This window comes from Panthera onca, chromosome A3, assembly GCF_046562875.1.
Source record: "Panthera onca isolate mPanOnc1 chromosome A3, mPanOnc1 haplotype 2, whole genome shotgun sequence".
Taxonomy (NCBI): domain Eukaryota; kingdom Metazoa; phylum Chordata; class Mammalia; order Carnivora; family Felidae; genus Panthera; species Panthera onca.
The window spans coordinates 106,443,526-106,470,001 of record NC_138341.1 but is presented as its reverse complement, the minus strand read 5'-3'; the positions used below and the strand labels follow the sequence as shown (position 1 = coordinate 106,470,001).

The following is a 26,476-nucleotide window of genomic DNA, read 5'->3' as shown; positions in this document are numbered from 1 at the left end:
TATTACTGTTTCCAGTTACTGTAGATGCTATCTGAGGAAGCAAAGAACACATGGATGAAGAGAAAAATAATTAAATATCTCTGAGCTAAATAATTACGACTATTACAAAAAATATAAATAACAAATTTAGAATGTATTACAGTACAAATAAACAGTATTTTTAGTGTAAAAACTGCATTGGCACAAAGAAACTAATTAGGAACAAATACAATCACACTACATCGGAAACATGTTAAAATGGTCTGAGGCACACAGAAACAATGGCACAGTTCACGTGAAACTTGACCGAGAAGAGGCCATCTGAAGGCCATGTCCTCGTCTGAAACTACCAAAGGCCTTTCAACCAAAACTCCTGGTTCAGAAAAGCTACTCAAAAAGCTGCCCCATCAAGGTTCATCAGACTTGATGACTCCGTGTTTGGTTTTTCAAGACAAACTAATCTTCTGAAGAGGATTAAAATGTAGGACTGAGGTAAAGATACTGAACAAGGAGGAAGTTTTCTGTTGGCACAAAAGATTTACATGAATACTTTTCAAAATGTTGTTATAATTGATGGGATGGGTCAATTATACATTTATAATACTGGCAGATAACACTTCAACACTGAGTTGGACAGAGATAAGTTGATACACATTAGCAAAAGCACCAATCTTTCCCTTCTTTCTCTCACTTCATGCCAATTTAACATTTTATACTGAAATCTTAGGTGTACCCTATTGTTTCTACTTTTTTTTTTTTGGACTCTTTAATGCTTGCCATCCTGTAAAGCAGCATACAGGCTCCAGTCTTAAATACTTGGTCATAAAAAGTCATATGCTAAGTGCTCACTTCAGAAGACATTTTTTATCATCCTTCCCCAAAGGTGTTATGCACTGTGGACTCTGCAGGCTTATATAAACTCAAATCATGTAGCAATGCCATAGCTATCAGCAAGGATTGGGGCCATAAAAAAGTCAAAATTTGGCATTCTCTAAAGCTTGTTTACTTTTTATTACAGTCATTATTTTGGATTTCTTTTTGTAGTTAAAGAGTCCTGTGGCTAACAGGGCTCATATGCATCAGTTCAGGTGGTAAGTATGCACCCATGCAGTGCAGGGACCTGGGAAGTAGAGGAGTCCTGCCTGTCACCCCATTCAGTGCTTACACTTCAAAGGGAAGGAAAGAAGTGGGATTGTCTACTCATTGCATCAATGGGAGAGCTCTAAGCAAGTCGGGGTGCTTTAGCAGACCTAGCAAGAGATGAATGATAAAAGAAACTAAGAAAAAGGTAGAAGTTTCAAATTTTCCTTCTAATCAGTGAAAAGACACCCTGCTCCAACTGCTCCCATGTAAAGTATTTCACTTCTATTCCAAAATCTAGAGTCACTTTTATTTAATTTTCCTGATTTGAGTTACATAAAACACTATTCTGTAAGTAACTGATATTGCAATATAAGGAAGCATGATTATTTTTTAATTTTTAAAATCAAAATTGTGTTTCCATGATTTGGCTCCTGGATTAAATATATTATCCACATGAAAAATCCACAAAATCCTATTGAGGTGTTAATCTAATCATAAATTATTTTAGGTTGACTTTTTCCCTTTAGTTTTATATTCAGTAAATACTGAAAACAAACCTAAAGGCCTCAAGTGGGAAGAGATTAAATTAGATGTGTACTTATCAGTCCATTGAGTAAAAACCCCATCTTTTGCTGGGATGTTTAAAAAAAAAAATGGTACCTGTAGCCACAGATGCTCCAACTTTTAATGGACCTTCTTCGCCAAACTGTTTTCTCCTCTTCCTCCAATTTTTTACAAGTATTGTTGAGAAAGAACATATATTTTTCTTATTATAATTAGATACTATTTGGGGTCCAATTGGAAATTGGCCTTACATTTATAAAAAGCCAAAGTGGATTTTATTTCTTCATTCCTTCCCTTCTGGTCAAACACTACACTTAAAAAAAAAAAAAGTTTTAATATAGGGGAATGGGCAAAGGGGGGAGGTTTAAACAAAAAAGTCAAATAATGAAACCTTTTTTATTCCACACCTCTGAACTTGAACTTAGTGATCTTTGAAAACTTTGTTTCAGAGAAAGAAATCCAGTGACAGAAGAGAAGAGAATGATCTAGAAAAGCTTCCCAATATTAGGGAGACATAACTGCCACCATCAGAACCATGGTGCTTGGGGTGAGGATGTATCAGAGACTTACATGGGAGGAGGGGCAGGAAATGAGCCAAAGTCAAGGTTTCCCCAGTCCCTCAGTTCTGTGATGGCTTCAAACTCAAGATTCTGTAGCTGTCTGAAGCAAAAAACTATTGGCGACTGTTAATGAACCTCACCGTACTAGGGGATGAGCCTGTCAGGTAACTGAGTTGGAAAGATGAAAAATAACCATCTCTAAAAACTAGCTTCTGTCAGAATAAAAACTCCCTTTGTGTGAGGCTTGCAACAGACCCATTCATCCAACCGAGGGTAGAGAGTTTCAGACCTCCCCCTCCTCCAATGAGCCCCTGTTCAAAGTTAATATGAGGTAAGGGTTATCTAAACAGCCAGACAGGAGTATACTGCATATTTCTTTATAAAGATGACAGAAACTTTTCGAATTTCATAAACCTGTACTACTTGTTTTTCTGTCTGGACCCAAGGGGTGTAGGATCAACTTTAGACATCTTTCATAAGCTTGGAATCTAATTTTATGAATTTATTCTAAGACATAAATCAGGTAAGACAGAAGTAGATGGATGGATTCTTTAAAAGAAATCAGGCCCCCTGGGTACTTTTAGTGGACTGAGTATTGAGAGATTTACAGGAATAAAATTCTCTACAAGATTAAGGAAGAAGGAAACGAAACCAAATCTTTCATTTCCAGATATTCACTTTCATTAATTCTTTCACCAAAAGCACATCACTGAACGAAAACCAGAAATGGTTTTGCAGTTAATAATAAAGTGGTTCAAGAGCCAAGGAACCCCTTGAGATGGAAGCAAAACAACAAAGTATTCAAGTTCCCTTCACAAGACTACCTTGTACTGGCAACACTTAGGGCACTTCTGGCTTCAAAAGAATATTGCTAAAGGAACTTTTTGAAAAAAAGTAATTACTACATTTTGGCAAAAAACAAAAACAAAAATCACTCCTATAAAACCCTTACTTCCTTTTGAATCTCCAAAGGTTACAACATTTCATTCAAGATGCTTGGCAGTCACGGGCTTTGGTTCCGGATTATGTAAACCCTTAAGTCAAGAAGGAAAGCGGCTGATGTCAACCGGCCGCTGTCTGTGGCCTATCACTGAGGAAGTATTGTGAAGTGTGTGGGGCGCCTGCAGGCCTGTGGTGGGAAGGTTGGAGATACTAAAGGTAAGAAATAAATCACAGCAAAAGAGATTCAGAGAGTTGGGATGATGTCCAAGCTCTTTTCTACCATAATAATCCAGGGCCCTCTCAATTTCTACCTCTAAAAAAGTGTCTCTCCACCGCGGTGGCTGATGTTTCTTACATTTGACAAAAACGAATACTTCACACAAAAGACTTCCACAAGATGTCTGCTGCTTGTGAGGAGGCTCAAGTTGCTTTGCTTTCATTTTATGGCGTCTGCGGGGTGCTTTCTCAGGTCAAAACTCTCTAGCCCCAAGCAAATGAATTTGTGCCCATACTAAGTGCTCAAACAGATCCTAACACCATGTTTGTCTTTCTGTTTCCTGATTGTCATGCCTGAAAGACTCTCATTAATATACATGAGGCTTAATGCCGTAAGACTACATGACTAGAGATCATTTTTTAACAGAAGCTTGCTCATTCAGGAAAAAGTACGGATTTGATTTACACTGCAGACCAGAGGGAAGCTGACACAGTCCTTTGGTCTGAATTCTTGGAAACACCGTCACTAGACCTATGGGCCCTTATCGGCATGCTGACTTTTGCGCTGCCTCAATGTGTCTTCCGCCACCTCTGTGTCGGCTGGGCTGGGCTGCACAGGCGTGTCTTCTTCAGGCTCAGGTTCTCCATCCTCCTGGACCTCTCTCAGGGGCCCCTGGTCCTGGGCGTCGTTCCTCTCCTCATCCACGCGAGTGGCAGCACTGTCCTCCTCCTCGTCCTCCTCCCCTTCGTCCTCATCACCAAGGTCTTCTTTCTCTTCTTCATCATCTACAAGGCTGTCCTTGTTTTCTTCCTCATTTGAATCATCTTTTTCCTCCTCTGCATCCTGCAACTGTTCAGCTTTGTGAGCCTCCTCTGACCTCCGAGTCTGCTCTGTGGAGGGAAGAGAGGGGAACATCCTCTGAATAAACTGGTCATTCAGCAGTCAATTGAGTGTGTTTAGCTGTGAAATGAAAGGGTGGGGCCATGACCGTTTTCTCCAATCTGAAGCTATGTTATCACACTGCACAGATCTCTGCCTGGCGGTGTCCTACCTCCATCAAGGGCTTCTACATTCCTCTCTGGAAAGTTCACTAACTGTGTTGACTGATAGAGCACAGAGCCAGGGAGGGTAAAGGTTCCTTCTGGCTTACTCAGTGACCCACTCACTAGTCATGGTGATTAGTTAAGAAATGTGACTTAAGCCAAGCCAATCACAGGACTTCCCAGGAGTTTTTTGGCCAGAGTCAAGAAGAAAAGCCTTCTCTCTTTCTACAGGAATTGATAAACTGATAAAATGTGAGTTAGGGCTGTTGACAGCCACTGAATCAGCCACATAGAAACAGAAACCTAACATCCCTTGGGCTGAGCTTGCAACCAGAACATCCCTAGATTTTTCAGTTATGTGAGTTAATAAAATTTCCTTTTTTTCCTAATATAAGCTTATTTAGTTAAACTTCCACATAAAATTAAGCAATTATAAAGCCTCAAAGAAGTCTTCATGCAAAGTCTCAAAACTAGGAATAAAAACGTGAAAACCCAGGGCTGTTTAGTCCCACAAACAGTGTGGAGCAGTGCAAGGATTTGGGAAGACTGTTTTTATAGGATTTAGAATAGTTACTGATACACGGTTGAGACTCAATAAATGTGAGTTCTCTTCCCTCATTCCAGTTTGAATGAAGGAAAAGGTGTCAACTAATTAATGAAGGGCATATACTCAAGGGGAAAAACAATGACCAAAATGAAGTATTACCTAATTTAAGGGAAGAAAAAAATCATTTTTGTTCAAATCTGACCTAGAAAACATATTTCAAAGAATTTGGTAGTAGTGATGGTTTGGTCACCTCGCGAGTCAGGGGGGAAAACTCCAGTATCTATCTGAGCACAAAAGGGCATGCCACAGAATTCCAAAACTACTCTATCACATGAGTTTATCATACTTACCAGTGCGCTCAGATAAATGCCTTGGAAGTGGTACATAGAAACATTCTGATATTATCACCAAGACCTGAAGGGAAAAAGTGATTTTACAGTGAATAGATAGGACATTTATTACCAAAGAGCCTCAAATTTAGGTCTTGGATCTATAATCAGATATTTACAGACAAATAATTAGCGGTTGGTCAAAAGTCCTCAAAAAGGACAAGGGCATAATTAAGACTTTCCAATTTTTCAAATGTAACAATGTAGGAAAATATTGATTTATAACAGGGGTCACAAAGTCAAATGTCTATAGAGATCCCACCAAAAACTGGTAAATCAAACAGGTATAAGAAAATGGATACTATCAGTCAAGTCTAAAGCAGCCTTTTTAAAAACACCCCTCTGGACAAACAAAACTAGTCTGTATATGGCTGCCTCTCACCAATGCCTGAGTAAAAGGCTATTTATTTCAGGGTCTAGAATTCTTAAGAGTACCATAAGAAATTTCTACAGAAATAAATTGCAAGAAAAGTTATCAGTGATATGAACTAAACCCTATTTTAGACAGTGACTGACTTGGCTTCATCTCCGACCTTAATGAAATATGAATGAATCATTTTCTACTTGCTAGACACATCCCTCTCCCTTGATAAACTACAAGCTCCTTAGGGGCAGGTTCATCCTAGTCCCTGTTCCATGCCTAGTCTGGCATGGGCCACGGTGATGAAGCTATGGGTGTGGGGTGCAGTTAGCTGGACCCAGAATAAGCTGCAGCCATTCTTCACACCTTCCCATGCAGCATCACACAACATAAAGATACAACCAGGAAGAAACTGCCCATTTAGAAGGACAGTGTCCTTCTTGTACCTAGCTGACTCCCAGACTTGGCCTTTAAGATAGTAATACTACTTCATACATTAGTGTTTTAAAGATGCTCTAAAATTTTAAAGAACCTGATATCATAGTTCTTTTGATTCAGTTTCATAAACATCAAATGAGTACCCTACTTTGTGTTCAGGATTATCACCATCTGTATATTCATTTACCACTTTACTCAAAATTTGGTTCATTAGGTTCAAGGTATCGTGTTAACTTCTGTGGGGACAAGTTCAAAAAAGGAGAAAAAATGGCAGTTTAAACATAAAGCAATATGGAACATGAATTTCATAAGAAAAATGAATAAAACACTTTGACAGATATTTCAAAGATTCAGATATTACAACCATTTATGGGTTTGGGAAGGATCAAGAATGACCACTTGAAGGAGGCATCACTTAAGGCCCTGGGCATAGTCCAGAGCGGATGGGTAGTACCAGCTGCCTGGTTCGTCTAAGCTACACCAAACTGGACCATGGGGGCTCCTATATCCAGAGGAAGCCCTGAATGCAAGGCTGGGGAGACCAGTGTGGTAGGACAGTGGGATGCATAAAGCTTTGTGGGTTGGTGAGGAACAAGCTCCCTGGGCCAGCTAGAGGGCTAGGTATAGAGGGCCTAGAAAAAGACTTAAGGCATACTAACCTCAACCTTGTCTCTCATTAACTGTGTGACCCTGAACAAGTCATTTAACTGCTTTCTCACTGGAACTCTCTCAAAAGGATGGATTTGGGTTAACCTATCATCAAAGTCTATTTTATATCTAATAGTACACAATTCCATCATATAGCCTTAATTCAGAAACTGGAAAGAAAACCCTCTTATTCTCCCAGATTCTCTCAGTTCAAGATCTATTTTCTCATCTAGAGAACTATTCCCTTGGAATGGTCCACTTCCTAAGCCACTAAGAATGGCACTATTTAAAAGCAGGGTCTATAGGGGAGTAGTGCCCTTTTCTTCCTCTTCCCTTCCAGGGTTATATTTTCACATTCCAGCTGTGACCCAGGTAGATACAGATAGCCATGCAACTAAATGAGGAGGGGAGACAGATTTGCCACCTTTCACAGAGAGTGAAATCTAGGCCTCTTGATATTAGAGACCCTCCTCTGAGGGAAGCTCTGTGCTAGACACTGGGGAGCAACACACAGAAAAATAATCTACCCAAGTACCAAAATTTAGACAGTCACCACATATACCAACTGAAATGGAGACGGGAGAGTAGAGGCATATGATCGCTGCCTGTGTTTTCCACTGCTCTTCTGTTTGCCTAGAGCTTTGCTGTCTTTTATCCTTCAGAGCAGAGTCACTGATGACAGAAAACGACACTGCCAGAGTGATTTCATATACAGATGATACACTTAAGGGTCTTTCCCATATTGATTTAAAATGTAAAATATATACTTGATTTCTAAAACTGGGCCCTTTGCTGACATGTGCAAAATAACATTTAGTATTAACATTTCAGCTATCGTGAGGCTCAATCACGAAAACAAACAAAAATCTAAACCAGCAGCCTTGTTTTGACTTCTCATCTTCTAAAATTAGGAAAAAGTAGAAAACATAATAGGCTTATGGGAAACAATGACTTGATCAGGAAGTTCTCTATGGAAAACATCCTGCCCTCCTGGCCACTGTAGAAGTTAAACTCCATAAGAATTCATACAGGGAAGAACTTCCAGGGTCACCAGGACCAAGCCTCAGGTGACTGCATGCCTGGGCTCTGCTTTCAGCCCTCAGTTAATGGCAAAGGTGACATACAAGACAGAACTGCACACCTGCAGACCTCCCTGAAGGCAACAATTCTGGTTGTTGTGTGCTTCTTTTGGTATGTATTACAGTTGTAGAAAAGGAATCAGAGATATGTGTTTGGTATTTTATGGAAATGTATTACCGGAAAATTTCTGAGTTTATTACTGCTTTGAAATTATTACTATTTTGTTAAATAGTTACTCTCCCAATTTCTTATAAAGGAATGATATTCTATATCATTTAATCACTTGAATAGTCTAGAATCAACTCTCTTGTTTCTTCAGGCCAAATCTTAATAACCCTCCTGTACTGATTATTTGAATCTAAGTTCCCAAATGAAGTTAGGGCATAGACAAGCCTGACTTGATTTCTTGAATTTAAAGTTGACCTCAAAGATAAATTTCAAAAAGCCTTTATGCTGAGAAGAGTTTCCAATGGTCTTCCAAAAGGCTCACACTCAACCTACATTCTCCATAACTCCACTTGAGAACCACCCAGTATCTCATGGTGCTCCCCCTACAAAAGCCTCACACTCATGTGGCCCTAAAACACACCACCAGAACAATCCAGAACTAGACCATAGATAGGAGAAGCATATTTATATCCAGTCAGCTTTATACAAAGTCAAATACTTTTAGGCCAGTCAGTCAGGGACATGTTAGTTAGCACTAGGATTAATGCAAGCTAATGAATGACATATCTGAGTTCCATCCCCACCTGTGAAGCTAACACCAGCAGTCACAAATCAAATATACCATAATTTGAAATAAGCATGTTTGTAGCAAAACCAAATCGAATCAAATAAAAGCCTCCTTGGCTTCTTGGGAGTCTGACTTTGTCATCCCAAGTTATATATCAATATGGATAAAAGCAAGTGCTAACATTTTAAGCTAATTTTTTAAAAAGAACTTGCTAATTTAAAAAAGGTAAAAAAATAAAATAAAAAGAACTTGCTAAAGAGCTGAAATGCATTATACAGTGTAAGGACAGACCTACCTAAATGTTTGTCCTTTTTACATAAATTCTTAATAATCATCAATTATTCCTATCATATAGCGTTTAGGAGCTGTGTGATAAATATATAGCACAATGGTTTTAAAGACTTATCTTGGGGCACCTGGGAGACTCAGTAAGCATCTGACTCTGGATTTTGGCTCAGGTCATGATCTCACAGTTCATGAGTTCAAGCCCTGTGTCAGGCTCTGTGCTGACACTGGGGATTGCTTGAGATTCTCTCTCCCTTCCCTGGCTTGCGCACATGTGCACTCTCTCCAAAATAAATAAACTTAAAAAAAAAAAAAAGAACTTATCTTAGAGCTTAAAGCTCAAATTGATCAAGTGTGGGTAAAAAGAAAGATTAAAAAATTATATAAAAGAGTAAAACATGCCAAAACCCTTGCAGTTGTCTATACAGCTAAATAAATAAATTTATTATTTCAATTCTTACCTAAAACATCTAGGAAGAAAATGCACAGATACCTATTAGATACCACTTTTTACACCGAAAGAAGACATAGTAATGTGCTTTGCATCTTATTTTTTCCCATAATAATGACTGTGTTTTTTGTCTACCTTATCTTAAAAAATCCACCTTGGGATAACTAGAGTCTATGTATAAGTAGCTGGTCAGGATTAGAGATTCAACTGGAGGATATGAACAAGAAAAAAGTCATCTTGTTCACTCAAGGAACAAATTCACAGGTTTGGCCTTATCACCACAGTGTTCCAATCAAGTAGGCAATGTGTGAAATCACAGCTGACTTGGTTGTCTTGGAAACTGACTATGAATTCACATAAGGTCTCCAATTCTTTCATTACCGCCTATATTCTAGGCAGCACACATCTTCAGGATATTTCAGGATAGGATTAGGAGATAACAATTAAATGAATTTTCCATTATATCTCAAATTACCACTGACAATATCAAACAAGTAAATGCTACTTAACTTCTTAGATTATACACAAAATGATATTTGTTTATGCATCTTTTCTTTCTTGGTTGCTTTCTAGTTTTGCATAAAATCCATGTGGCTTTATAGAAAGGGGGGGAAATGGCATTATTTCTTACCAGACCCATGAGAAGGCCAAAAATCAAGGTGGCCATGATGAAAAAGACATAAGAACACCAAGCAGGAATTCCAAGGGTCACTGTGAAATAGTTGTGAAGATGCTGTAATCAGAAGAAAAATATAAAATAAAATCTTTACTTATCACCAAATATGTTTGAATCTCCCCCCCCCCCAGCTATAACTCAAGTCTGCAAATTATTTCTACATGTATGAGCTCCCACAAAGGTCATCCAGTCTGCATCTATATGATTCTTCAAGAACAAGTCAAATTTTACAACATTGAAAATCTGAGAGTAATAATCAAGGTCATATCTTGACCTTTGTTCTCAAGTTATATTTCTTTGAGTTCTATTTCTTTGTTCATGATCTGGTAGAACTCTGGCAGAATTGTTTTTCTAGCCCCTCCTTTCATCATTTCATAGATTCTTTTTGGTCATTCTCCCCTAATAATTCTGTATCTCAATTTTTACTCACCATATGGCATCCATAAAAAATTAAACTTCTTGGCCCTTTGTCAATTTTTAAGTGAAACTAAATTACTACTTACAGAGTATCAACCATTTAAAATGTCTCCAAACTTCCTTTTTTCTAGTCAGACCATTACTCTACCCCACCCATCCTCAACAGCTTTCGTAATTCACCATAAAACTGAAAATATTAAACAGAAAAAATTTTTCCAGTTAATTCATTATGAACAAATGAGATTCCATCAGTCTTTTGAGTAGAGCTCACATCCCTTCATTCTTACTGTTCCCTCAGACCCTATTTGATGTCAGATACTTTAAAAAATCAGTGAAGAGATACCATTTTTGCTAGAAATTATTTACATGCTAAGTCATACAAATATGAACCTACTAGTTTGGTGCCAGGGCCCTTTTAAATGTGGGCTTGTAGGAGCCATGCTTCACCATGATGGCTTAGTGATCATCTGTGTTAGGCCCTTCCAGCTCCAAAGCAGTCATTCACTACAATCCAAGCACTTACCGGACACAAGATGAAATGGTCCCGAGCTAAATGCCACAAGCAAGCAGAGGTAACAACTGAATGACTTGCCTAGAGCTGATGAGGTGGGTGACAATGAGTCCTAGTTTCTATTTTAATATTTCTCAAAATCCAAATAACTCAAGTATCTCCTGTTGGCTTTTCCATTTATAAATGCCAATACAATTAAATAATATATTTTATTCTGGCTTAATTCTGAATGATAAACCAACAAACAAAAAAGCTAGTTAACTGGTCTAGAATAATCTGAGATCTCCTCTCTCCCAATTTCTCATTCATTAGAAGAGATAGATCTAAAGACCCAGCGAGTAATTTACATACTGATACGTGCAAAGTGTTCAACAAATACTTATTGAACAAAAAAAGATACTAGCAAATCCTTCAATTATTCATAGGAAATGCAAACAACTTGTGATTTGTAAAACTATCATCTGTGCTCTGTTGATGGAACTGTTAATCATTTTATCTTCAGCCGAGGCAATTGTTTATTAAAAATAATATGGGGTGTCTGGGTGGCTCAGTTGGTTAAGTGTCAGACTTTAGCTCAGGTCACGATTTCACGGTTCATGAGTTCAAGCCCCGCATCAGGCTCTGTGCTGACAGCTCAGAGCCTAGAGTTTGCTTCAGATTCTGTGTCTCCCTCTCTCTCTACCCCTCCCCTGCCCACACTCTGTCTCTCTCTCAAAAATAAATAAACAATTAAACAAATTAACATTGTGCTGCCCAGTAGGCAAAAGAGGTATTCGGGATAGCAAAAGGTTGCTTTATTCAAATTCTGTTCAGCGTAAGTTCTAAAATGTATCATACAAATTCTGTGTTTTCATAGTTTATGCTTTTCTTGATGACTCAGTGCCACTATCAGGATTAAACTCTGAAATGTGCCAAAGAATTAAAAGATATGGAAAGTCAGTCTGGCTTTGTGCTGACCCATAGAAATACGCATTCTGGAGCTTGCTTTATAAATAATATCCGTCTATATGGCTGGAATGAATAATGTCGTTATTAGTACTTCTAGACTTTAGGTCCTTAGGCCCTTTCTGCAAAATAAATGATTAAAGTAACCTTCAAGAAATTTTCTAAGTTATTTTCTAGAATTAAGTGAATTGTTTGCCTTTGAATTATTGCATTCCAAGTCAGACATTTCTTAGTGCATTCAAAATATCTTCTTATTGTAGCAAGCTCTGCTTCAATTTCCTTGTATTAACTTACCATTTAAAGGATTTATTTGAGCCTCACCTACTCTTTAAAGGATTTATTTGAGCCTCTTAGAGAAACCCTGCCATCTTGTGGTCTTTTAGTTGATTAATATTAAAGCCTCATTAACCAAGTTGTGTTTTCACAATTGCAGACATAAATCCTTATCTGTTTACTTTGTCTGAGTCCACAATAGTTTTAGAACACCTTAAGAGTGTTGGGGTTTGTGGTATTGAGTACTTGAAATTTTGATATATATATATTTTCAAGTAATAACTGATTCAAACTGATCTCAGTTTTAGATTCCTATATTTCTGTTTCTTTAATTGCCAAAGTGACAGTTTTCATTTGTGGAAAATACTGATCCTTGCTCAATATTATATCTCATTATAAGGAAGCATCTTACTGTTTCCTTAAAAAGCACAAAAATATCATCTAATGGGCCTGATGACTTACACTGCACTATTGTAATAAATAACTGAATTAGAGCTAATTTTTGGCTAGATACAGATTTGAGAGGACTGATGAAGACACCATTACAGTAGAATAAATGAGAAGAACATTCTACCCTGTGGTCAGATGGATTTAAGGAATGGAGTAAGGCCAAGGCATCCATGGATCAGAGCTAGAGCCTTCTCTCTATAGAGATCTGTAACTGATCTGGGATCAGAACCACTGCAAATCAGGTTAGATACTGCCCAAGGGCACCCATCCAGCCTAGTGTTGCACAGTCTCATTCAGAGCTGGGCTGGCCCTGAATTACAGGAGAACCTTTTGGATTTTGATCCCATCAATGTGGATATACTCTGAGGACATTTGGGACAAACTCAATATCCCTTTCAAACACAGATTAGAATCCGCAAAACATCTGCCCTACATGGGAGCAGCTCAGAAAGACTTTCTCTAGTAATGGCCAAGGGTTCACTTCACCTGCGATGTTTTACTCTCACACTTGCAACAAGACACAATCTTGCAGCCTCTTGTGGGCATTGAGAGAGGTATTTTGTGGGTGTACACCATCCCACTATAACATGGTTCTAGATAACTTCACAAGGAAAAAAAACCCTCAAAACAGTAAGAGATGAGATGCCACTATCTAAAACACAGAGAAATGTTTTGAGAGCTTTAAAATATACTCTTGTTAAGTGTTGGTGTGGATGTGGAGAAAAAGAACCCTCAGGCACTGCTGGTATGAATGCAAACTGGTGCAGCCAACGTGGAAAACAATATGGAGTTTCCTCAAAAAGTTAAAAATAGAACTATCATGTGATCCAGTAATTCCACTACTGGGTATTTACCCAAAGAATATGAAAACACCAACTGGAAAAGATACATGTACCCCTATTTTTTTTGCAGAATTATTTATAAGAGCCAAATTATGGAAGCAACCTGAGTTTCATCAACAGATGAGTGGATAAAGATGTGGTACATATGTACAATGGAATATTACTTAGCTATAAAAAATGAAATCTTGCCATTTGCAACAACATGGATGGATCTAGAGTGTAAAATGCTAAGTGAAATAAGTTATCAAAGACAAATTCATATGATTTCACTCATGTGGAATTTAAGAAACAAAACAAAGAAAAAAAGACACAAACCAAAAAACATGTTCTTAACCATAAAGAATAAATTGATGGTTACCAGATGGGAGGTGGGTGGGGGATGGGTGAAATAGGTGAAGGGGATTAAGAGTTCACTTATCATGATGAGCACTGAGTAATATATAGAATGGCTGAGTCACTATATTGTACACTTGAAACTAATATAGCACTATTTGTTAATTACACTAGAATTAAAATTTTGGAAAAAGTAGTCCCACTTTGAAAATAAAAAAAAACCACTCTCATTATTTTCCAGTCTAAATACTCATGGCCTTTAATTCTCATTGCAAGGGATTCAGAGTGTTAAATCTTCTCCATCATAGACTGTCCTCCCAAAGACGCAGCATACCTTACTGCCTACATCCTTGCATAACAACCATAACACTGAAGTAAGTTACATACTATATTAGCTCAGCAAGCAGCAAAAATTCACCAAATCAAATAATTACTGAAATGCATGCAAATGCTAAACCTAGTTCACAAACGTACATGTTGTACAACTGGCATACAATCCTATTTGAATCCTGCTATCAGCCTGGATTAAAACATAAATGAATAAAAAGATAAAGTATTCCTTATTGACTAGTCAGAGGTAAAAAGTAAAATCATGATGACAAATGATTAATGAATACAACTAACAAGAAACAGTTACCAAGTACTGACTACGTGCCAGGTTCTATGCTAAGCACTCAAAGTGTTCTAGTGACAACAGTTTATAGCAGGGGAAACTAATGGGTTCAGAGATACACACACAAGGTGGAGAACAAGGAGTTGTTTCTCTGGAAGACAGAAAGCTAATACCTACCTGCACCACTGTTGCTAACTATGAAAAGAGATGAAAAGACAAAAGACTAGAAAGTCTCTTCATACATGTGTCACAGACAACAGCTCCAGGATTCCTAACCCTGACTGTGGCCCCAGACTCAGCGACAGTGCTTCCCAAGTTCAATCTCCTGTACATTGCTTTCATGACATTAGTCTCACCTTGTACTATCTTTTATATTGGTTAATATTTTTCATTAAGTTGAGTGACTTTTTATAAGTTCACTTCAAAGAAATTTTATATTGCTACCAAAAATATATAATCAGTACCAATTCCATATCTAGAAAATGTCTATCCATTCTTTGAGAAATTCCTTGAGTTGTACATCTTCCAGGCTTCAGTGACTCTAATGAGGTAGGCAAATGTCAAGACTACATGTGAGGATAAGTGTTATAGTTAAAGTGGTGGTGACTTCTAGGAGTTTATATAAAAATTAAAATACATAGGTGGATACCATCATCACTGGATTGGAAAGACAATCTGAATTTTAGTGACTGGACAGAACATTTGAGATTATCAACCACCCCTCCCCCCACTTTTCCCACATTGTTGTACAAGTTACCTACCAAGCATCCCTCAGATTCCAGAGGACAACAGGAAGCTCACAGGATCTGGCTTATAACACTATTCAAGGAACTTCTTCACTCAAGCGTTTATTCAAGCAAGAACATATGGGAGGTTGGTGTAGAGTTAAGAAAGCCAAATGTAGAGCACAACAAAACCCTTGAGTTCATAGGAACTCAGCTGTGTGGGTGTCTCCTCACCAAGCAATTCTGACATCCTGAGGACAAGTTCTTATTTCCAAATTGCCAGACCCCGCAGGCTGGCTTCACTAAAGCAGAAACTCAAGGACTTTAAGGATTAGTTAAGTAGGCTCTGATCTTATAGATGCTGCTCTTCTTTTTATTTTATCTTTTCATTACAGAAAAAAAGACAAATACAGAGCAAGATAAGAGATTTTTAAAAAATCAGCCATAATTTCAGTATCAAAGATAGCTACTGTTGATATTTGATTAATCTCCTTCCAAGCATTTTCCTATATACACATAAAAACTCCATATGAATTTAACCTTACACAAACTGTTTTGTTATCTTTTCCCCCACTTAATAACATAAAATTTTCCCTATAGAAGTATTTTTTTAATGCTTATTTAATTTATTTTGAAAGAGAGAGAGAAAGCATGAAAGAGAGTACTTGCACGTGAGTGTGAGCAGGGGAGGGGCACATACAGAGGGAGAGAGAAAATCCCAAGCAGGCTCCACGCTGTCAGCACAGAGCCTGATGTGAGTCTCAAACACACTAACTGTGAGATTATGACCTGTGCTGATATCAAGAGTTGGAGCCTTAACCAACTGAGCCATCCAGGCGCTCTGCAACACCCCCATAAAAGTATTATACATAATCAGCCACTCATGCATGGTTAGACTGTCGCTGAAGAAACACTGACTTCTATCTGTCTATGTAGCCACAACATCTCAGTAGGATAAGAGATTGTGGGTGGGCATCAACAATCTTGTCTCACTGGTATTAGCCACTCTGTGTCTTTCCTTCTTCCCTGTTTTGATCTTCTTCCTTAAAGACTTTATACTCATTTAGTTCTTGCCATTCCCTCTCCCTCCCTCTCTCTCTACATGCTGTTTCTTTTGTTCACTGTTAATATGATTGCACTATAGTTTTATATTGTCTAGACATGAGTTATAAACAGATTATGTTCCCCACAATTATACATTCAACTGATGAAAGGATCTTGGGCAAGGGAGATGGGCTGGCTAAATATGCTGAGTGGGCTGGGTAATCGGCTAGGAGGACTGGCTCAGTAAGTGGTTCTTTAGGTGTAAAAAGGCAAGACTACACCTGAAGGCTGAGGTGGGAACCAGGCTGAAAATCATACCCTCTTTGAATAAGAGGGCCAGGGCTCAATTCTGGAAACAGGTTGTGAGAGCCCTTCCCAGAGATTTCATGCAAGTCTGGAAACTTGTTTCTAAGAAAAGAAGAAACTACAAAAGTTGCCAAGAGACTTGAAAAACCTAGATGCTGATACAGAGGGTGATACATGATTTCTATCACAGATTTTTAAGGTAATGAATACACATACGAAGAAATCAAAATAATCTACAGACTTACCATTTATGTTCTTTTAGTCACGTTAACCCCCAACGTGGATGCGCGCGCACACCCCCCCCCCCACACACACACACAAAATCTATAGTCAGGGCAAATACATTACTGATGCTAATAAACATAAATGGACTAAATTTATCATTTAAAAGAATTACTTGTTGCTGTATGCATTTTATAAGACTCATTCAAAACAGAAAAAGCAATTAAAAAGGTTGAAAGTGGAAAACATTCCAGGCAAATACTGACAAAAAAGAAAAAAATATGGTATTAATATTAGATAAAAGCGATTCTGTAGAGTGTAAAATGTAACTGTGTGTCAAATTTAAGTTTATTCTATAAAACTATCTTCTTTTGTCCCCTTTTAAATATTGGGAAATATATTCTAAATTTACATGGGTATATAAATATCATATATACTCTACTCCTCAATCACTAAGAAGAACATCTCAATTGGTTATTCAGAGACAGATCATATTCTATTCTCCAAAATGCCCCCCTCTTTTTTTTTGCAGTCTGACACATCCACACAGAATCTTTCCATGCTTGCCCATGGCTGGAGCACTGTGTGTATGAAGATAAAATACCCACTCCTGGCCTTGACACAACAATGCCACATATTGTAATTATTTGCATGATAAAATGAAAAACTGTAACTCCTTACCTAAACTCTTGCTTATCAAAGCACAAATGCCAAGTTATATGAGGTCAAAGTAATTGTTTTTCTTCCCAGATACTGTATTTGAAAATAAACTTATTTTACATTTTTCTTCCCAGATACTGTATTTGAAAATACATCTCTTTTACAATGTGTGAAATTGATGACCAACTTCCTTCCAAGCTCTTCTTAAACAACTAAACAAATTAATCTCTTGACCTGCACTTATTATAGGTTCAATGCCAAGATCTTGCTCTCATGATTCCTGAAATCCATCTATTATGAGTATCCTGTTCAATTAGACATTATAAGGCTACAACGTTCTCAGATGGCTATCAGAATATATGACTCTGACAACCTTCAGTGTCAACATACTGCAAAAGGTAAAATCCTTACTCTCAATTCCCAGTTGGCAATTCATAATTCTCAAATCCTGAATAAACTTCTCACCAGTGTTAAGAAAATAGTAGAAGGAAACCATATAAAATCATGCTATCTGGTGAGAGGGAAAATCCAAGTTATTATTTAATATCATACACAAATGCCAAAAAATAATTAACAAACATTAACTAAGAAATACTGAATCCAAGTGACAAACTTAATTTCTGTTTTTAAAAAATTCTGAAGTTACTATTCTACCTCACAAGGCAGAAAATAAAATATAACTGAAAAACTAGGATGCAAAAGGTTGTTCTTAAATTTCCTAAACATACACTGATGTGCATGAGAAACAGAAGAGTCTTATGAACTTCTTGAATGTTAAGTTCCAAATATGACATCATGACTTAGAATCATAGTTTGAAAAGACAAATATAAGTACACACTTCTAAAGATTTTTTTTTAAATACTTTAAGGATATATATTTAATTCCACGGCAAGTTTGTTAAATTTGGCAAAATTTAGCCCATCCTACACAAAAATGGAAGTAAAAGATTACGTAACACATTCAAGATTATATAATTGTTCAAATTTTAACCTAAATAACAGTTCTAACTCACTGAAATGACTCAGGGAAATGATAAAATCACATATACAAGGGACACTCAAAGTTCTTCTTAAATTGTCACAGAGTAAATATCTTAGGCTTGTGGGACACATGGTCTCTGTCACAACTACTCAACTCTACCATCATAGCATGAAAGTAGTTCTAGACAACAGGCAATGAATGAAAACTAATGTGTTCTAATAAAAGTTATCAAAACAGGTGGCCAGTCCCCAAGATACAGTTTGCTGATCCCTGACACACAGAATAGGACTTTGACACAGTAGTTACAGGTCCATGTTCAATTTATGCCCTTCTACACAGAGACACGTTTCTACTGGGGACTCCACATGAGAGCAATTGTGTGCCGTAAGGAGAAAAGTGAATTATAAAAGTACTTATAAGTGTTTGCTTAGAAGCTACATTCTTACTCCTTAAAAACCTCTCTGCCAAGATAGTCACAAAAGGTATATTTAATTACTCACCCATATCTTGCCAGAGATGCTAAATAGACCAGCCATTCCAGACATCCTAAAAAAAAAAATTAATAAATGAAGAGAAGGAGAACCACTGGTGATATATACTGTGATGAAACAAACCAAAACAAAGCTTAGGTCATAAGGATCTGCCCCTCCACTTTTTGCAATATGTTGTCCTCTCTCCTGGATTAACTTCCATTCCCATAAAGCTTAGATTTCATAGCCTTCATTTCAATTCCTCTGCTATAAATACATTCAACCCCCCTGGCCCTTTCTCCCACCATTGTACATACCTGGCAAAAACCCCAACCCAGGGCAGCTGCGTGTCTCTGGAGAAAACCACATGACTGACTGCTCCCCCTTCCCAGTCACAAACCTCAGGAAGCACTCAATACTGCATTGTCTTAGGCTCCACTTGAGATTATAGCTCATGTCTTTTCCCTCTCTTCAGACCTTCCACACCCTCCCCTTTCCATGCATGCTTAGCTAACAAATACTCCTTGTATGTCCCTGTGAAATCAGAAGCCATTATGTGACCTCTCCTATCTTCCCACCATCAAATCTGAGCCTGGTGTACACCTGATCTACCTCCTCCTGTTACAGCAGAGAAAGTTGATCTGCCCTACCACAGTCTAATTCCTCGATTTGCGTCTTGGATCTTTAGTCTTGGACACTTTAGTCTTGTTAATGACTTGGCTCTTTCTGCCACTCCTTTTCCTACATTAGTAATTTCTCCCTTTCTGCTGGATCATTTTCTTCTGCATGAAAACATGTTCTATCCCCTCTTTTCTTTTAAAAAGCACATTCTTAGACTTCACAAACGTCTCCAAAGAGTAGCTATGCTTACTGTTTCTTCTCCTCACCATACCTTTAACCATCACATCTGGCTTCCATCCTCACTACTACATTATCACTACTTGTCAAGACCATGATGACTTTGCACTGCTTTACCAAACATCCATGTCTCGGACTCGATCTTTTAACCTTGGTAACACAGGACACAAGTGACTACTCCCTCTTTCTTGAGCACTCTTTGCTTAGCTTCTAGGAAATCGTACACCCTTAACTGTCTGCCGGCCTCATTGGTACTCATTTTCAGTTTCCTTTTGCTGACTTCTTCTCTAATCTTAATTTTGGGGTGTCTCCTGGCTCAGTCCCAAGCACTTTTCTTTTTACCTCTCTCTAGGTGATCCCCTCCCTTCTAAGGTTTAAATACCACCCACACACTTTGTTCCTCAATTCTCTATGGAGACCCATCTCTACACATTCAACCTGAGAGCTCTAGAAAGAAGTCTGCATCTCAAACTTATTTTAAATCCATCCATTCTCTCAATTCCCACTGCTGACACACTGATAGGTACTACAACCATCCCTAGGCTGGACACTGCAACAGCCTTTAACTGTCTCCCCTCATCTATTTGTGCCCTTTCCAACCTCTCCTCCTAGGAGCCATCTTCTAATTGTATGCACTGATAACATCCAAGGTCCAAAATGAGACCCAGACCCATATGATCTGGCTCCTGCCTCTCTTTCTCGGTGTATACCACCCCTAATCCTTTTCCCTGTGCTCAACCTTGTTTCTGCTCCTCAGCACGATGAGCTCTTTCCAAATTGGGGCCTTTGGCCATGCTATACCCATTGTTGAGAATATTCCTACCCCTGCTCTTTACCCAGCTAGGTCATTCTATCCTTCAGATCTGCCTGCTACTCTGCCTGTCATCCAATGGACACCCATGCCCCCATAGTTCATCCCTGTCTTAGTAAGGGTTTGTTTTTAATAGCCCTTATCCAGACTAAGATTCTTTATATCCCTAGTTGTTTTTCTTAATATGTCTTACTTTAAGTTTCATAAGGAGAGCAGAGGGACCAACTCTGTCTTGCTCCCTGTTAAATATCTAGCACCTAGAATAGCATCTGGCATAAAATCAGTACTCAAATATTTGTAGAATGAAATGCCAAAGATGAACTGCTTTTACAGTAAGCTATGTATTTCTTGGGTATCTTATAAAATACTATTTCATGATTTATTCCTGAAATATTGCATGATTTGATTCTATTTCACCAGGAATATTCCCTATACTTGTGTAAACTAACATAATATTAACTGCAATTATCACAATTCATTCAAATTTAAAACCAACTGTGGAAAAAAGTTAGTATGGTCTGGCATTATGTACTTCACCAAGAATTATACAGTTTGCCATCATGAACAAAAGTTACCCCAGCAGTGTTACGCTAGGCAGCCAAAGACACCATAGGTTTTATTTCCACATAGATACGATAGCTTCAGAAGAAAGAATGGTAAATGATATTCAATATCATATTTTGTAAAGACAAAAAAGTTGATATGCCTTAGTGCAAAAGCTAGAGGAAAGGCTTTTGTAATCCACCTGAATCTGAATACTTAATTCCTAGTATACTAACAACTGGCTGAAACATATGTGGGTCATAAAACCAGAAACACAACACAGGCCAAGCATGGTCAGTATGTAGTCTGGGTAATCAGAAGTGAATATGAAGAAAAATGTAGACCTTGAATGCCTATGGACTGTTAACTTGATACCTCTGTTTTATAAAAACACCCTGTCATAAAAAAAATAATAATAATAACAAGTTACGTCAGAGAAGCCGGGGATTTCCAGCCAGTCAGAGGCTCAACTGATTGCCATTTCTTCTCTAAGATATAATTCTGCAGGTCTTCATAGATTCCTGGGCCACGGTAACGGCGGAATATTCCATCCTTTGCACTATAAATTATAAAAACAAATAGAAAATAAATCTATTAAAATGATAAGTGTTATAGGTAATAAAAACCAAAACAACAACTAATTTTACATGTGAACTCTACTTTGAATTTTAACTTGGCTCAAATGAAGAAAACAATTATAGGTAAGCATAAATCAGAAGGTGTGCATTATATTAATCTGTTACAGCTGAGAAATTCCAAAACAGCAAGCACAATATATTCTATGTGTAATTTTATCACTGCACAATTTGGGACCACAAGCAAAGTTCTTGGCAGTGTCTAATCTACCAAGTTTCTTTTTATTATTTTTGCTACCGATGATTTCAATTTTTCTCTTACAACAGCAAAACATTAATTGTTATCAAGCTTTAAAAAACTGCATCCACACTTCCAAATTTATGTCATTCAAATCCCCCCTGTCAAAATTAACAAAACACGTTGTATTCTCCAGGCCCCTCGGCCTTCCTCTCATTTTCTCGCCATGGTCCAGCTTCCTTAAGGGAAGAGTCTACACTTGCCATTTTCTCCTCCTGTATTGTTTATTCACTACTCATGTGATTGGTGGTTCTGCTTCCATGACTCCAGAGAAACTGCTCTTATGCTCATTGGCACTGCCCACTTGTGAAAATCCCTTCCTTCCTGTTGGCTTTTATGACATGAGCTCTCTTGGCTTCTTCCTATTACTCTGACCACCCCTGTTCAGTTCCTCACTCCCTGTCTTCCTTTGCAGATGTTCTAATATTGGTCAACACCAGGTTCTATCCTTAACTTATTTCTCCTTCCACAGTATATGTTCTCTCTAGATACATTGCATTTTTATGTACCTCAATGTTGAGGAATCCCAAATACATGTCTTCAGTCTAGATCCTTCTTCTGAGCTTTAGATATGGAAATCAAACCAGCACCTAAACTTCTCTATTTGGAATTAACAGAGGCACTTCACACTATCTTGTCCATTCTGGCCTCTGTCTTCCAAACTTCATCTTATTCTAATGGCTCCTCAATAGCTTTTACAAATTCTACATGGCTTATTGGTACCCATTACAGGCTCTTCCTTCGTTATAGCTAATTAGTCACCATGTTCCAATGATCTCACATCCTAAGTATTTCCAGGATCTATCCCCCTTCCTTTCCCTTCCCTGTAACTCTACCTGAGCCTCTCTAACCTCATCACCCAGGATGATCCAAATGCACTCCATAGGCCAGAACAAATTACAGTCCTCAGAAGGTATCTCATTTTCTTCCAGGCTTTTCCATATCTCCTGTACCTGGAAAGGTTTTCTCCACTCTGTCTGCTTAGCCCAATTCCTAACTTATATATCATCAGAGAAATCATCTTTGACCACCCCTGTCCTACTCCCTGCCTGACACTAGGTGCCTTTCCCCTGCTGTACTCTGGGCATCCCTCTCTCCTTCCAGCTATCATTAAATACACACACCAGTATTTCTCTCTTCAAATTTTAAGCTGAATGAGCAATGGTTATGGAAGGCAACTTAGAATTCTTGATACACATCTACTGCTTTCGAATCTTTTCTAATGTTTCTAGTGTCTAACCAGAAAATTATTTAAACTTACTGAAAAAATGCTGGGAGAGTAGTGACAAAGAAGCGGCCACTTAAACCTACAAGGGGCACAAACAAAAAAAGTTACAAGTCAAACTCAGACTACCCCAAGCACCTAACTTACATTGTAAGAATAAGCAGCCTTGAGCTTGTTTTCACAGCCATGTAATTAAAATCATTCCAGTTATTTAATCACATTTACTAGTTTTTTTGTTTTTGTTTGTTTTTTGTTTTTTGGGGTTTTTTTACTTAAAGATATCTTATTTTTATCCATTTTTATTTACCTACCACTTTCTGATGACTGACAGACAATGTGCTTATCTTTGATGTGTTACACTAAAGTTTTCTGGCTTGTGCATTGCTTGGAACTGTATGGTGGCTGAAAGGATAGATTTTAGAGTCATGCAATCTGGATTAAATACTAAATTCTCCAGTTACTAGCTTTGTGACCTTAGATAAATTACTTAACCTTTCTGTGAAATGGGTATATGAAAGCCTGACTGAATTGTTCTGAAGTTAAGATAAGTATATTAAGTGCTTAGCACATATTAAATAGAATAGCACATAATTAAAAATAGTACATATTAAATATAAATTATAGATATCAAATCAATTATAGGTTTAAAAACAACAAAGAATATGAAATTATAAGGTCATTATAATTTTTGCACATTTATAAAATTTGTAATTTCTGTCAAGGAACTCTGTGTACTTTAATGGATTGTTTGAATTTGTCTTAGCAAACCCTTACAAAACGATAACCACATATCAAATGCTTTCCTAGGTACATGTGAAAATAAAGATAAATAAAACCCTTCGTCACTGATCCAATATTTACTAGGCATCTTCTTTGTTTCAGGGACTGTAATAATGGCTCAAGACACATAGATAAGGAAGAACAGCGTTTGACATAGACTGTTCTGCCACAGTCTAGTGGCAGAGGGATAGAATTTAATCAGGTAATCACGACCAGAAACAGAGATGCATGATATGAAGGAAAGGGGCATACAACAAAAACTTGCATGAGACTAGGAGTAAAGAACAGATCCCTGCCCTTTAAATGTTCACCAATAAATAATGTTTATGTGGGCACCACAAGAGAGTAAGCCCAGTTCTGGCAAAGAGAAAACTAAAGGACCCCACTGGCCAGCATGGTAAGCTGGCAGAGACAGCATTTCCTCATTTCTCACCACTTCTGCCTTTCCCACTGAAGGACAGTCTGGACAAAATCAAATGCCTATTTAAATAATGTGGCTCAAATGTTACATCTCTGGGACAACTTGCAGTTTGAAACACAGAAGGTTTATTTTTAACAACAAGGGATATTTGTCGATACCTACTTTATAAACTAAATCTATACTCAACAAAATAATTTATTCATTAATGATGAGTCTTCCCAAAGAAGGGTTCTCTGTTTTTTCTCATACCAAGCCAAGCAATTCTAAAACATCCCCTATGGCACTTAAAAGCAAACACAGTACTCTGAAGGCAGTAAAAGTCAATGTTACAAAAAGAAACATAAAGTTCATACATTTATCCCTGCACCTTTGTTTTTAAAGGTTGTACTGGCAGTAACAGAACTCTAACAAGCGTCTGTGTCAACAGGGCATTCTCACCTGTAACAAGCTTGGAACTCCCTCTATCAAGGAGAAAAGGCTTTTTTTACTAGAGTTCCAAATCTAAATTGCCAAGGAAAAAGTACTGGTAATCCTAAAGACCTGAAGATTATTATATGTTTTGCTTATTACAAAGTTTCATATTTCAATTCTTCCCTAGCTACAGACTGTTTTGACTGCTCCAAACTTTGTACAAGCGGAGTTACAGTGTTAGGGAATTATGCTTTATTTACATGGCCTTTAAAATGGAATGCATAAACAAATTAGTATCCCATCACTACTTCAAGTCTCTATTTAGGTTGTTTGGTTTTTTTTGTTTTTTTTGTTTTTTTATCAGAAGAAATAGATAGGATTTCTAACAAATGTCAGGCATCACTGAAGGCAATATTTTTTACTTGTTCTTTAAAATCCTTCATACATTCTTTTTTTTTTTTTTTTTTTTTCTTTCTTTTTTTTTTTTATTTATTTTTGGGACAGAGAGAGACAGAGCATGAACGGGGATGGGCAGAGAGAGAGGGAGACACAGAATCGGAAACAGGCTCCAGGCTCCGAGCCATCAGCCCAGAGCCTGACGCGGGGCTCGAACTCACGGACCGCGAGATCGTGACCTGGCTGAAGTCGGACGCTTAACCGACTGCGCCACCCAGGCGCCCCTAAAATCCTTCATACATTCTTGGTCATCATTGGCCATGGCAATAAATTAAAAGTAAACAAACATAAGAAATATTTCATAAAACACATTAACTTACACAGTATTTATAAACAGTATTTCCAGATTCACAGGCCAGCTTGCCTGAAGTCAAATCCCACTTCTGGTTCTTATTAGTTTTTAATCTGGGGCAGTAAATTTAAACCATCAGTTTTCACATAAATGGATATCATTATTTCTATCTCAGTATTTTTTAGTATTAAATGATTTCTTATTTATAAAGCAAACAGAATGCAGCGTTTGACATAGAATAAGTACTAAATACATCCGAACTAATATGCTGTATATTTAAATCTCTGGTTAAAAGTTAGGATAAAATAGGATGTAATAAACTAACTTAGTGTTAAGTGCTTTGGAAATCAGACACTATTTTGGATAACGTGTCTTTACAAATAAATGTGCCCATGAAAAAACACAATAGAGAAAATAATGACAGTCTCTGAGAATTTTCTGCATTTTTCTGGTTCAGGCTAGAAGGATGCTCATCCCCAAAATTCCTAGAATAAAGGGTATAAGAACTTTATGGCTCTTGATATGAATTGCTGTGCTGTTTTCCAGAACTACTGTACCAATTTATAAGACCATCAGTTAAGGCTTATTTAAAATAAAGATCCTTTTTGGGACGCCTGGGTGGCTTGGTAGGTTGAGCATCAGACTTCAGCTCAGGTCATGATCAGGTCATGATCTCATGGGCTTTGAGCCCTGTGTCAGGCTCTGTGCTGATAATCTCAGAGCTTGAAGCCTGCTTCCAATTCTGGGTCTCCCTCTCTCTCTGCCCTTCCCCCTGCGTGCATGTGCGTGCTCTCTCTGTCTCTCCCTCTCTTCCTCTCAAAATTAAATAAACACTTAAAAAATTAAAATAAAGATCATTATTAATAAATTGTAACACCTCAAAACTTTCATTTATGTTTCTCTGTCAGTATTCCTTTAAATGAAAACCCATGCAGGATACTAATAATAAAATCATAGCTCCTAACTGAGATATGAGTTCAGTTTGCTGTCTGGGATAATATATCGTCACTGAGG

General features: G+C 37.7%; 1 protein-coding gene across 1 annotated transcript in view; it reads right to left on the bottom strand.

The window, feature by feature from the left end:
- Positions 1-114: 114 nt before the first annotated feature.
- The window catches only part of TMX4 (thioredoxin related transmembrane protein 4), a 44,849-nt gene continuing 18,487 nt past the window's right edge, over positions 115-26,476 (bottom strand). Inside the window, exons 3-8 of the mRNA XM_060612371.3 lie at positions 23,139-23,184; positions 21,435-21,563; positions 18,823-18,868; positions 9,955-10,056; positions 5,286-5,349; positions 115-4,235 (exon numbers count right to left, since the gene is read on the bottom strand). Coding sequence (XP_060468354.1) covers positions 3,877-4,235; positions 5,286-5,349; positions 9,955-10,056; positions 18,823-18,868; positions 21,435-21,563; positions 23,139-23,184 — 746 coding nt within the window. The 3' untranslated portion in view covers positions 115-3,876. The remainder of the gene's footprint in view (positions 4,236-5,285; positions 5,350-9,954; positions 10,057-18,822; positions 18,869-21,434; positions 21,564-23,138; positions 23,185-26,476) is intronic.